This window comes from Aethalodelphis obliquidens, unplaced genomic scaffold, assembly GCF_003676395.1.
Source record: "Aethalodelphis obliquidens isolate GAN/ISIS:26980383/991018 unplaced genomic scaffold, ASM367639v1 scaffold30, whole genome shotgun sequence".
Classification (NCBI taxonomy): Eukaryota; Metazoa; Chordata; class Mammalia; order Artiodactyla; family Delphinidae; genus Aethalodelphis; species Aethalodelphis obliquidens.
This window is the reverse complement of record NW_020837974.1, coordinates 4,098,434-4,112,442: the sequence shown is the minus strand read 5'-3', so window position 1 is coordinate 4,112,442 and position 14,009 is coordinate 4,098,434. Positions and strand designations below refer to the sequence as shown.

The window sequence follows — 14,009 nt, the reverse complement described above, 5'->3', positions numbered from 1 at the left end:
AAGTGCTCATGGAACATTCTCCAGGATAGATCATATCTTGGGTCACAAATCAAGCCTTGGTAAATTTAAGAAAATTGATTTCGTATCAAGTATCTTTTCCGATCACAATGCTATGAGACTAGATACCAATTACAGGAAAAAATCTGCAAAAAATACAAATACATGGAGGCTAAACAATACACTACTTAATAACCAAGAGATCACTGAAGAAATCAAAGAGGAAATCAAAAAATAGCTAGAAACAAATGACAATGAAAACACGGCGACCCAAAACCTACGGGATGCAGCAAAAGCAGTTCTAAGAGGGAAGCTTATAGCAATACAGTCCTACCTCAGGAAACAAGAAACATCTCAAATAAACAACCTAACCTTACACCTAAAGCAATTAGAGAAAGAAGAACAAAAAACCCCAAAGTTAGCAGAAGGAAAGAAATCATAAAGATCAGATCAGAAATAAATGCAAAAGAAATGAAGGAAACAGTAGCAAAGATCAATAAAACTAAAAGCTGGTTCTTTGAGAAGATAAACAAATTTGATAAACCATTAGCCAGACTCATCAAGAAAAAAAGGGAGAAGACTCAAATCAATAGCATTAGAAATGAAAAAGGAGAAGTAACAACTGATGCTGCAGAAATACAAAGGATCATGAGAGATTACTACAAGCAGCTATATGCCAATAAAATGGACAACCTGGAAGAACTGGACAAATTCTTAGAAAAGCACAACCTTCTGAGACTGAACCAGGAAGAAATAGAAAATATAAACAGACTAATCACAAGCACTGAAATTGAGACTGTGATTAAAAATCTTCCAAAAAACAAAAGCCCAGGACCAGATGGCTTCACAGGCGAATTCTATCAAACATTTAGAGGAGAGCTAACACCTATCCTTCTCAAACTCTTCCAAAATATAGCAGAGGGAGGAACACTCCCAAACTCATTCTATGAGGCCACCATCACCCTGATACCAAAACCAGACAAGGATGTCACAAAGAAAGAAAACTACAGGCCAAGATCACTGATGAATGTAGATGAAAAAATCCTCAACAAAATACTAGGAAACAGAATCCAACAGCACATTAAAAGGATCATACACCATGGTCAAGTGGGGTTTATCCCAGGAATGCAAGGATTGTTCAATATATACAAATCAATCAATGTGATACACCATATTAACAAATTGAAGGAGAAAAACCATATGGTCATCTCAATAGATGCAGAGAAAGCTTTCAACAAAATTCAACACCCTTTTACGATAAAAACCCTCCATAAAGTAAGCATAGAGGGAACTTACCTCAACATAATAAAGGCCATATATGACAATCCCACAGCCAACATTGTTCTCAACGGTGAAAAACTGAAACCATTTCCACTAAGATCAGGAACAAAACAAGGTTGCCCACTCTCACCACTGTTATTCAACATAGTTTTGGAAGTTGTAGCCACAGCAATCAGAGAAGAAAAAGAGATAAAAGGAATACAAATTGGAAATGAAGAAGTAAAGCTGTCACTGTTTGCAGATGACATGACATCATACATAGAGAATCCAAAAGACGCTACCGGAAAACTACTAGAGCTAATCAATGAATTTGGTAAAGTAGCAGGATACAAAATTAATGCACAGAAATCTCTTGAATTCCTGTACACTAATGATGAAAAATCTGAAAGAGAAATTAAGGAAACACTCCCATTTACCATTGCAACCAAAATAATAAAATACCTAGGAATAAACCTACCTAAGGAGACAAAAGACCTGTATGCAGAAAACTATAAGACACCGATGAAGGAAATTAAAGATGCTACAAACAGATGGAGAGAAATAGCATGTCCTTGGATTGGAAGAATCAACATTGTGAAAATGACTATACTACCCAAAGCAATGTACAGATTCAATGCAATCTCTGTCAAACTACCAGTGGCATTTTTCACAGAACTAGAACAAAAAAATCTTAAAATTTGTATGGATACACAAAAGACCCTGAATAGCCAAAGCAATCTTGAGAAAGAAAAACAGAGCTGGAGGAATCAGGCTCCGTGACTTCAGACTATACTACAAAGCTGCAGTAATCAAGACAGTATGGTACTGGCACAAAAACAGACATACAGATCAATGGAACAGGATAGAAAGCCCAGAGATAAACCCGCACACATATGGTCACCTTATTTTTGATTAAGGAGGCAGGAATATACAGTGGAACAAAGACAGCCTCTTCAATAAGTGGTGCTGGGAAAACTGGACAGCTACATGTAAAAGAATGAAATTAGAACACTCCCTAACACCATACACAAAAATAAACTCAAAATGGATTAAAGATCTAAATGTAAGGCCAGATACTATAAAGCTCTTAGAGGAAAACATAGGCAGAACACTCCATGACATAAATCACAGCAAGATTCTTTTTGATCCACCTCTTAGAGAAATGGAAATAAAAACAAAAATAAACAAATGGAACCTAATGAAACTTAACAGCTTTTTGCACAGCAAAGGAAACCATAAACAAGATGAAAAGACAACCCTTGGAATGGGAGAAAATATTTGCAAATGAGGCAACTGACAAAGGATTAATCTCCAGAATTTGCAAGCAGCTTGTGCAGCTCAATATCAAAAAAACAAACAACCCAATCCAAAAATAGGCAGAAGACCTAAATAGACATTTCTCCAAAGAAGATATACAGATAGCCAACAAACACATGAAAGAATGTTCAACATCACTAATCATTAGAGAAATGCAAATCAAAACTACAATGAGATGTCACTTCACACCAGTCAGAATGGCCATCCTCAAAAAATCTACAAACAATAAATGCTGGAGAGGGTGTGGAGAAAAGGGAACCCTCTTGGACTCTTGGTGGGAATGTAAATTGATACAGCCACTGTGGAGAACAGTATGGAGGTTCCTTGAAAAACTAAAAATAGAACTACTGTACGACCCAGCAATCCCACTACTGGGCATATACCCTGAGAAAACCATAATTCAAAAAGAGTCATGTACCACAATATTCATTGCAGCTCTATTTACAATAGCCAGGACATGGAAGCAACTTAAGTGTCCATCGACAGATGAATAGATAAAGAAAATGTGGCACATATATATAATGTAATATTACTCAGCCATAAAAAGAAATGAAATTGAGTTATTTGTAGTGAGGTGGATGGACCTAAAATCTGTCATACAGAGTGAAGTAAGTCAGAAAGAGAAAAACAAATACCGTATGCTAACACATATATATGCAATCTTAAAAAAAAATGGTTATGAAGAACCTAGGCGCAGGACAGGAATAAAGATGAAGATGTAGAGAATGGATTTGAGGACATGGGGAGCGGGAAGGGTAAGCTGGGACGAAGTGAGAGAGTGGCATGGACTAATATATACTACCAAATGTAAAATAGATAGCTAGTGGGAAGCAGCCGCATAGCACAGGGAGATCAGCTTGGTGCTTTGTGGGAGGATGGGAGGGAGGAGGAGGAGAGATGGGGACATATGTGTATGTATAGCTGATTCATTTTGTTATAAAGCAGTAACTAACACACCACTGTAAAGCAGTTATACTCCAGTAAAGATGTTTTAAATAAATAAATAAGCAACAAACATATATTGAATGTTGCACCCAATGTGTTTACCAAAATTGACATTTTGAGCAACAAAACAAGTTTCCAGTTCCTGCACTGCTGGTGGGAGTGTAAATTGGCACAGACATTTGGAAAATTGGTTGGCATTGTCCACTAAAATTGAACATATGCTTTCCCTGTGGCTCAGCGCTTCTCTTAGAATGTACCTAACTGAAATGAGTCTATCAAGATACATATACAAGAATGTTCATAACAGCATTATCCAAACAGGCAAGACTGGAACCAACCCAAATGTCTGTCAACAGAAGAATAAGTAACTTATGATATATTCATATAGTAAATTACATACAGCAACGAAAACTACATACTGTAACATGCAACAACGTGGATATATCTCAGACATGTTGTTTGCAAGGAAGCCAGAATCAAAAGAATGTATTTTCAGGAACTAATGTGAGTAGTTTAGACTACTAACGTGCAAGAAATTTATTTACGAACCTTTGTGATGGTCACTCGGGTATGGGCCTTTTGTGTTAATTCATAGCCTTTGCTCTGTTATACTTTAAAATTTTAAAGTATATTTTTAAAAGCTAATGTGTTTATATGTGGTATGTTGGGGAGTATCTTTGGGCTTCACTGTAAGGTGATAGGTTTAAAACCAACTTTTTAGCTGGGTGCCCCACGGTTGTTGTCTGTGTGTTTTTCTTGGGCCAATTCTTCCAGAGAGGAATCTACAGTGTCTTGAATGTGGAATTCAAGAGTGTTTGCCAGCATTCAGGGAGCCAAGCGGCAGAAGGCAGCCAGAGTCTTACTCATTATGGCTGTTCCAGTGACACCCCTTTCCTCTCTTGGCGTGGTGTCTAGTGACTCGCTGCCTCAGTGGCTCTTCAGAGTGGACCTCCACAGTGTGGGTCTTCTGGAATGGCTGAGTGAGAAGCTTGGCAAATCTTCTCCCCAAAATCAACCGTAAAATTAGACAGAATTGTCTAAAATAACCTTTTCTTTTTTTTTTTTTTTTTCTTTTTTTTTTTTTTGCGGTACGCGGGCCTTTCACTGTTGTGGCCTCTCCCATTGCGGAGCACAGGCTCCGGACGCGCAGGCTCAGTGGCCATGGCTCACGGGCCCAGCCGCTCCGCGGCATGTGGGATCTTCCCAGACCAGGGCACGAACCCATGTCCCCTGCATTAGCAGGTGGACTCTCAACCACTGTGCCACCAGGGAAGCCCTAAAATAACCATTTAAAGACTGGAAATGACCAAAGGCATACAGTAATTGAGAACAGTTATTCAGGAAATCTACGATTCTGCAACATGAATTAGGCCACCTCTGATTGGCCGCCCCCGCTGCAGGCTGTGGATTTGAGCCTTATCCACTCTTCTAGAGCTCTTGTCATGTGTAAATCTGCTGTTTTCCAGAATTTTTTTTAAATCTCCTGCTGGCTATTATCTCCTTTTCTCTTCTTTGTGTAATTAAGAGGTTATACTTTTTAAAAGTTCGTTTACTATCATTTTAGTAGGGTTTCAGCAGGTGATGGTGATAATCACTTGGATTCATTATGCAGGTTTTAGAGAAATCCTCTATAATGTACTTCCGCAGGCCCTCAGTTCAGTTGGTTGTTTCTGTGTAGGTAGCATTGGACTTAAAATCAGGCCACTTCACTGTGTGTCAAGTACTATAATAAACAAGCATTTTAGGTAATACAGCTATTTGAGGTAGGCAGTGTTGTTAGCCTTTCTTTAATGTTGAGGAAATGGATGCCTAAAGAAGTAAATAATGGCATCATATAGCTAGTATGTGGTAGAGCTGAGGCTGGAATCCAGGCAGTCTGACCTTAGATCCCGTGGACGTACCTGTTTTAAACTACTGTCTTGGCATTACCACAGTCCTGTTACAGGAATGAAATGAGATAATTGGTTTTATATTGCTTTTCAGGTTGTTGGGTAACATAAAAATACATGAGGCATTAACCTTGAGAAAAATATTAGAGCTTTAATGGAGGAATTATTAATTTGTGTTATCCAGTAATTCATATCAAACATGCTTTGTCTTCAAACAAATAAAAGTACTTGGAGACCTTTAACAGAATTATTACATCTATCAATAGATGGTTAGTTTAACTCTAGTTATATTTAAAAGGAAACAGGAAGATTAAAGTGCTTACTGTCATAGATGATAAATGGGTGTTTGACTAAAACACTGAAATATGTTTGAGTAAGTGATATTTAAGGTTTGTGTCTAAGGTGAGCAAATTTTAATATTTTAAATATTAAGTGAAAATTTTACTGTTTCTGAGTGAAAGTTTTTTCAGACCTATCAGTTTGAATAAAGCAGTGTTTTATATTTCTTTGGAAGAATAGAGGTGAGATGGGAGGCCATAATTTCACTTTTAAGAAATGAGCAGTCGAGAAGATTTTATCAACAGATTCCTCCAGTCTAGTATAAGAAAAAGTTGATAATCTTGAGCATAGTAATTGTCAGATTTTCTCTGGTGATTCCCAAAATGAATTATTGGCAAAGATCAGCATGGAAAAATGGCTCATTTTAATGCTTGGTTGCATGTGCTGCTTGAGGAGATAAGTTAACACTCCATTAGCTGTAAACTTGGCTTTAAGCTTGACCCTTTTCATGCCAAAGTTGAATTAAAGGACAATGTGATTATGCCCACCTCCTCCTAACAGTGTTCTCTGCCTACTTTTAGACTGGATCAATCTCAGAGATGGACCCATCACCATATCTGACTCCTCTGATGAGGAAGGGGTTCCAATGCTGGTCACCCCAGCTCCTCAGCAGCATGATGAAGAGGACCTGGATGATGATGTCATCCTGGCGGAAGTGAGTTTTCTAAAACTTAACGTGACGAGGCATATTGCAAGTTAATAATCTGATTCTTCAGCCACTCAGTAGTGGGTAGGGGCCTTATAGAACAGCTGAGAGCACCTCTTGTGCTACACTTGTAGCACTATTTGTTTGCACTTGTTCTACATTTCTGAGAACAGCCTCTTTTATACCCTACCTGATGTCCCCTTAGCTTAGAAGTCAGAAGCTGTATGTTTTGGTCTATTTCTGGACTTAACTTCTAAACTGTTGCTCTGACTCTTCATGTACTAGTCCACAGTGTTGTAATTACTATGTCCTTATAATGTATCTTAATATCAGATAGTGCCCATCTCCCCTTATTACTCTATATTTTTCAGACTCATCCAGGATATTTTGTGCTTATATTTTAATGCAGATTTTAAGATCAGCTTTTCTAATTCCAAAAGATAGGTAGATAGTTTGTTTAATTTAAAACATATTTTATTGTTATAGAAAGTTTTTATAATATTGACCCTTTCTAACTAAGAACAAGTTCTTTCTGTCTAACCTTTTATATTCCTCAGCCAGAGCATTTTGAATTTTTCTTACAATAGATCTTAAACATTTTTAAGTTTGTTCCTGGTTATTTTATGTTTTCTCTTGCTTTTGTAAATAGCATCTTTTCTTCTGTGTACCTTTTAAAACTTTTTTTTTTAATTTAAAAGTCTGTTGGTTTTTATATTAATTTCATAATCAGCTTGTTTTTATTGTCTGTAGTCATTTTTCAGTTGACCCAAGGAATGGTATCTGGTCCATCTGTAAATAATGATACAGTTTCTTCCTTTCCAGTTTTTATACTTGTCTAATTATATTAAGTGATAAGTCTTCAAATTTTTTAAGTAATAGTGGTAATAGAAATAAGAAAAATAGCCACTGACATAAATGGGAATACTTTTAATATTTCTTCTTAAGTGTGATGGTGACTTATTGCTTGAGATACCGTTTTTAAATTATGTTAAGGAAGTAGCTATCTACTTTATTTCAAGTTTTTATTAATGAGTAAATGTAGAATTCTGTCAAATTCAATCTCAGCATCTGTGGAGATTATTATATGATTTTTTAAAAATCCGTTAATGTGGTAAATTACTTTGTCTCTGGGCAGACTTTGCCTGGTAATGGTATTACAGTATTATGGTAATGTGCTATTAGATTCTATTTGCTAAGATTTATTTAGGGTTTTCTCCATAGATCTCACGAGTGAGATTGGCCCATAGGGGTGTGTGTGTGCCTGGGCTGTCCTTGACAAATTTTTTATAAACATTATTCTGACTTCATGAAGAGTCTAGAAGTTTTCTTTCTTTTTCTGTGCTCTGATAAAATATTTTAAATAATGTTGGAGTTACCTGTTCTTTAAAGATTTGGTAGAACTTACCCTAAAGGCATCTGGGCTATTTCTTTTCATGGAGGACGGTTCTTTGAAACTGTTTCAGCTTCTTCTGTGGTGATTGACATGTCTAGATTTTGTGTTGCTTTCAGTATCTGTTTTGGTCCCTGATATTTTTCTAGAAAATCATTTATTTCTTCAGCGTTTTTTAATGTATTTAATAGAGTTAAACAAAATAGCCTGTTCTTTCTACTTACTCTGAACCTATGGTTCCTCCATTTTCCTTTTCTATTTTAGTGTAGCTGTGGTTTTTTAGCCTTTTTTCTTGATTTGATGAGCTAACCATTATCTTCCCTCCTCCCTTCTTCTCTTCCACCCAGTCCTAAGAACTACTAACCACTTGTGTCTCTATAGATTTGCCTATTCTAGACATTTTATATGAACGGAATCATATACTATTTGGTCCTTTGTGACCAGCTTCTTTCTTTAGCATAACGTTTTCAAGGTCATCTGTGATGTAGGATGAATCGATACTTCACTCCTTTCTATTGCTGAATAATATACCATTGTGTGGATATACCACATCTTGTTTAGCCTTTCATCAATTAATGGACATTTGAGTTGCTTCCACTTTTTTGTGATTATGAATAATGAATAATGCTGCTATGAACATTTATGTAGAAGTTTTTCTGTGGACATATGTTTTCGTTTCTTTTGAGTATTGTCTTAGTCTATTTGGGCTGCTCTAACAAGATACCACAGACGGGGTAGCTTATAACAGAAATTTATTGCTCACACTTCTGCAGGCTGGGAAGTTCAAGATCAAGACTCCAGCATGATCGTGTAAAGGTCCTCTTCCTGGTTCACAGCTGGCACTTTCTCACTGTGTCCTCACATGGTGGAAGGAGCTAGGAATCTCCCTGGAGCCTCTTCTATAAAGGCACTAATCCCATTCATGAGGGTTCTACCCTCATGACTTAGCACCTCCCAAAGACTCCCCCTACTGCTGCCATTACCTTTGGTGATTAGGATTTCAACATATGAATTTGGAGGTAGAGGGAGTGGGCACATTCAGACCATAGCAGGTATATACCTAGGAATGGAATTGCTGGATCACAAGGTAAATCTGTATTTTACTCTCCCAGACTGTTTTCCATAGTAGTAGCACCATTTTACATTCCTACCAGCAGTGTGAGTGTTCCAGCTTCTCCATATTCTCACCAATAATTGCTATCTATCTTTCTTATTACAGCCATCTTCATGGTTGTGAAGCAGTATCTCATTATGATTTTGATTTGCATTTCCCGATGGCTAATGATGTTGGCCTCTTTTCATGTGCTTATTGGCCATTTGTATATCTTTGGAGAAATGTCTATGCAGATCCTTTGCTCGTTTTTTTTTTAAATTTTTTTAAATTTTATTTTTGGTTGCATTGGGTCTTCGTTGCTGCACGCGGGCTTTCTCTAGTTGCATCGTGCGGGGGCTACTCTTCATTGCCATGCGTGGGATTCTCATTGCGGTAGCTTCTCTTGTTGTGGAGCATGGGCTCTAGGCGTGCGGACTTCAGTAGTTGTGGCTCATGGGCTCTAGGGTGCAGGCTCAGTAGTTGTGGCGCATGGGCTTAGTTGCTCTGTGGCATGTGGAATCTTCCCGGACCAGAGCTCGAACCCATGTCCCCTGCATTGGCAGGCGGATTCTTAACCACCGTGCCACCAGGGAAGCCCCTGTATATATTGTTTTAAACCCTGTGTTTTTTACAATCAGTATTCACTTTACCTTCTCCAGATATTTATCTTTTTATGTTGGTCTTCATTCCTTTCTGCATCTCTGGCCTTAAAACAGAGATTATTTTTACTCTATCTAAAGAACACTCTTTAGGATTTTCTTTATAGTAAATCTGATATTTTCGTTGAGTATAGAATTCAATGTGTCAGTTATTTTCTTTTAACACAAGGAAGATACTATTCCAGTATTTTTTGCTTCCATTTTTCTTTTATTTATTTAATTGAAATATAGTTGATTTACAATGTTGTGTTAATTACTGCTGTACAACAAAGTGATTCAGTTATACGTACACATATTTTTTATATTCTTTTACATTATAGTTTATCATAGGTTATTGATATAGTTCTCTGTGCTATTCAGTGGGACCTTGTTGTTTATCCATCTGGCTTCCATTTTTCTATTGAAAAGTGAGTCTTATTTTTTCCTTTTGAAAGTAGCATGTGCTGCTGCTTTAAATTTTTATCTTTGTATTTGATTTCTGCAGTCTTCCTATTGCTGTATCTAGGTCTGTTTGGATTTTTTTTTAATTATCCGGTTTAGATCTTCAGAAATGTAATCAAGCTGCTGTTCTGCTTGAATATTTGTATTTTATCTTCAGATATTGCTTCTTATCTCTCTCCTCTTTTTCTAGAACTTTAGTTACATAGTTGGGTAAAACCTTTTCACTGTATTATTCTTTATGTCTCCTATTCTCTTATCTAATTTTCAATCATTTTGTGTCTCTATGCATTATTCTATTTTCTTCTGACCTGTCTTTCCGTTCACTAATTTTTCTTTTCAACTGTGTTTATTTAAAATGCTGTGCACTGATCCATTGATTCCTGATCTCAGTTATTGTATTTTTACATTCTGGAATTTCCATTTGATAGTTTATTTTTTTTCTTTCTTTGTAACAGTTTCTAGTTCTCTGGTGAAACTTTCAATCTAGTCTTTTATTTCCTTAAACATGCTAAGCATGTTATTTTAGAATCCATGTCTGATAACTTCACTATTTGAAATCACTGTAGATTTGTTTCTGTTGTCTGTTACTTCTCTTGGTTTTCTATTATGTTGCATCAACTTCTTATATGCCTGGTTATTTTTTGTTGAATAGTAGTATCACTATATATGAAAATTTTGAGGTTCTAGGTGATATTATCTTTCTTCAAAGAGGGCCTATATTTGTTTCTCAAAGAAGGTTTGGGAGACCAGGAAACTCAGATCCAGGGATTTAAACTATTGAAACTAGAATTCAGCTTCTGGGAGGTCCAGCATATTTCCGCTTTACCGTTACTTCAGTGGTGTACCCTTCAAGGAATGACCCTAGAGCTTGAGATTTACCAGAACTCCTCCCCATGGTGAGTTCTGAATTCTGATTTTGTGCACTTAGCTCCTCAAAAAAGATACCAAAAGTTTCGTTCAATCTTCTCATTCTTCATCCAGGTCTGGGATTGGCAAATGCATCTGTAGAAGAAAAGTAGCTTATTTTGTTGGATTTCTTCCTCCTGGATCCTGAGGCCTTCAAGTAGATGTTTTGGTTTTGCTTTGATATTTTGACCAGGGTTTCTGCTTTTACTCAGTAGAAGGGTTGATCTGAATGGTCTAGCATGCCATTGCTAGAATCAGAAATCCGCTTTGGTGTCTTTGTCCATGTGCTTTCTGGATCCCAGTGGTGTAGTAACTCTTGATTGTATACAGGCATGTCTCATTTCACTGTGCTTTGCAGATACTGCTCTTTTTTTTTTAAACAAATTGCAGGTGTGTAGCAACCTTGCATTGAGCAAGTCTTCTGGCACCTTTTTTCCAATAGCATTTAAAAAATTAAAGATTTACATTGTTTTTTTAACCATAATACCATTGCACACTTAATAGACTACAGTATAGTGTAAACATAACTTTTCTATGCACTGGGAGACCAGAAAGTTCTTGAGACTTGCTTTATTGGGATACTCGCTTTATTGCAGTGGTCTGGAACCAAACCTGCAGTATCTCTGGGGTATGCCTGTAGTTGATTATAGAGTTGGGTTTTGCCTAGTGGTTCTATTTAAAGAGACTTTTTTTTTTTTTTTTTTGCTGTATGCGGGCCTCTCACTGTTGTGGCCTCTCCCATTGCAGAGCACAGGCTCTGTGGCCATGGCTCACGGGCCCAGCCGCTCCGCGGCATGTGGGATCTTCCTAGACCGGGGCACGAACCCATGTCCCCTGCATCAGCAGGCGGACTCTCAACCACTGCGCCACCAGGGAAGCCCCTAAAGAGACTTTTAAATTAAATAGGTAAATTGATCTAATTTATATTTATTAATGTGACCATTATACTTTGTTTTTAGTTCTCTAATAGTGTTTAATATGCTTTATATTTTTATTGCTTTTAAAAATGATCTTTCACTATACTCCCTGCATTTTTGAGGTTTTATTTTATTTATATTGGGGGCATGTGTCCTTGCTAATAATTTGAAAGGTTTTTATCCTTAGGTTTTTTTGTTTGTTTTTAGTTCTTCTAGTACTTGCTTTTATACTTTCAACTGCTATCCTTACATATGTCCTTATATGTTGATTTATTAGCTTTAAGTGTATCTTTTGACCCTCAGCTTCTCCATTTCCCCTCCCAACTTTTGATGGTTACCTTATTTCTACAAAACCATGATTTAGAACATTTATATTAAATACTTAATTATTTCATTACTACTTTGTTTTCCTGCTTCTCTCTTCTCATTTCATTCACTGTGTAGTACTGATTTTATCATCTGTGTTGCTCATCTACCACTTCTTTTTTCAATAGTTAGGTATCTTAATATAGTTTCTGTACTGCTTATTTTTTATCACTACTCAACGTTGAATGCATTTGAAGTTTTCCTGGACCAGCTCTTTGCAGGCATTTATGTTGGGGAAAGGCTCAGGCACTATTCTTGGCTAGCAGGAATTCTTCCTATGACAGAGGACATTGGGGTGGCAGCGGGTGGGGGAGGTGTGCTTACATGCACGTATGCTTCTTTCTTTCTTACTGCCTGGCAGATACTGCCAGTTTCAGAGCAGCCCAGTTCAAAGTTCTCTCCCTCCTGCCTCACTGACAGCCTACCTCCAGCAGAGACGTGTGTCTTCATTCAGTCTAACCTCCTCAGAACATCCTTGCTGCCAAATGGAGTGGAGGTTCCCATTGTTCCAAGCAAGGAGTTGGTTTTGCCCGCCAGGCCACACCACCTACTTTGGAAAACTCAGCCTTTCTGAAGCTTTCTCTGCCTTGCCTAAAATCTGGTTAGACTTCCCTCACTAGATTTATCAGCTCCTTCTCGTATATATTGTGATTTGGGATCGCAGATGTCTGCTGGTTTTATCAAAGATTTTCAGTTCTTTGTCTCATTCTCCTCTCTGGATTGGGGTAATTTCAGAGAAGAGAAGGATCAGAGGCATCTTTATTCTGCTACCTTAAAATTGGGCATTCTACTTTTTTTTTTTTTTTTTTTTTTTTTTGCGGTACACGGGCCTCTCACTGTTGTGGCCTCTCCCGTTGCGGAGCACAGGCTCCGGACACACAGGCTCCGCGGCCATGGCTCACGGGCCCAGCCACTCTGCGGCATGTGGGATCTTCCAGGACCGGGGCACGAGCCCGCGTCCCCTGCATCGGCAGGCGGACTCTCAACCACTGCGCCACCAGGGAAGCCCAGGGCATTCCACTTTTTACATTTATAAATAACATATGATTGTTTTCTCTATAGAAATTGAAACAATACAGATAAAACTGAAGTCTGTCTTCACTAGCCCCTTCTGCCCCAGAGGTTTCCCAGAGGAACTGTTGTCACTAGTTTGGCATGTATCCTTCCATATCTTTTTCTTTGAATTCATATGTATTCGCGTGTGTGTGTGTGTGTGTGTATGCTTTTAGAAATGGTATGTTTTATGTCTGTATTTTGATTTTTTTTAAGAATAGAATCAGTCTGTGTATGTATTGTTTTGTAACTTTTCTTCACGTAGTAACGTTTATTGGTGATGTTTCCATTTCATTACATATAGAGCTACCTCTTGGAGGGGTGGAGAGTTGGAGAGTATTTTGTAGAGCAGATAAATAATAGTTTACTTAACTATTCGCTTAGGAACAAACTTCAGAATGTCTCCAGTGTTTTTCTTTTTATGTTGCAAGCAGTGTGGCAGTGAATATGCTTCCTTTGGACACATAAGGGTTTATAGAATAGATATTGAAAAACGATAGTGACAAATCATAAGGATATACATTTTTTAAAAAATAAGTAATACCAAATTGCTTTCCTAAATTCACAAGCAATGAATGATAGTATGAGAGTTTTCCCACATCTGTACCAATGCTAACTAAAAAGTTGTCTAACTAAAAATTGTTTGCCAGTCTTGGGGGGGGTACCTTGTTTTAATTTGCATTTTGCTGCATTACTAATGAGATTTAGCTGCTTTTCGTGTGTCTGTTGAACGTTTCTCATTCCTCTACTGTGTTGTCATTCTTTCATTATTTTCTGTACTATGCAGTTAT

At 37.4% G+C, this 14,009-nt stretch overlaps 1 protein-coding gene across 8 annotated transcripts in view; it reads left to right on the top strand.

Annotated features, from left to right (window-relative positions):
- Positions 1-14,009, top strand: part of RNF216 (ring finger protein 216) — a 171,770-nt gene that overhangs the window by 25,161 nt on the left and 132,600 nt on the right. For all 8 annotated transcript variants that reach the window (XM_027125701.1, XM_027125703.1, XM_027125699.1 and 5 more), the window contains exon 3: positions 6,269-6,402. In XM_027125701.1, the coding sequence (XP_026981502.1) occupies positions 6,269-6,402 (134 nt within the window). The remainder of the gene's footprint in view (positions 1-6,268; positions 6,403-14,009) is intronic.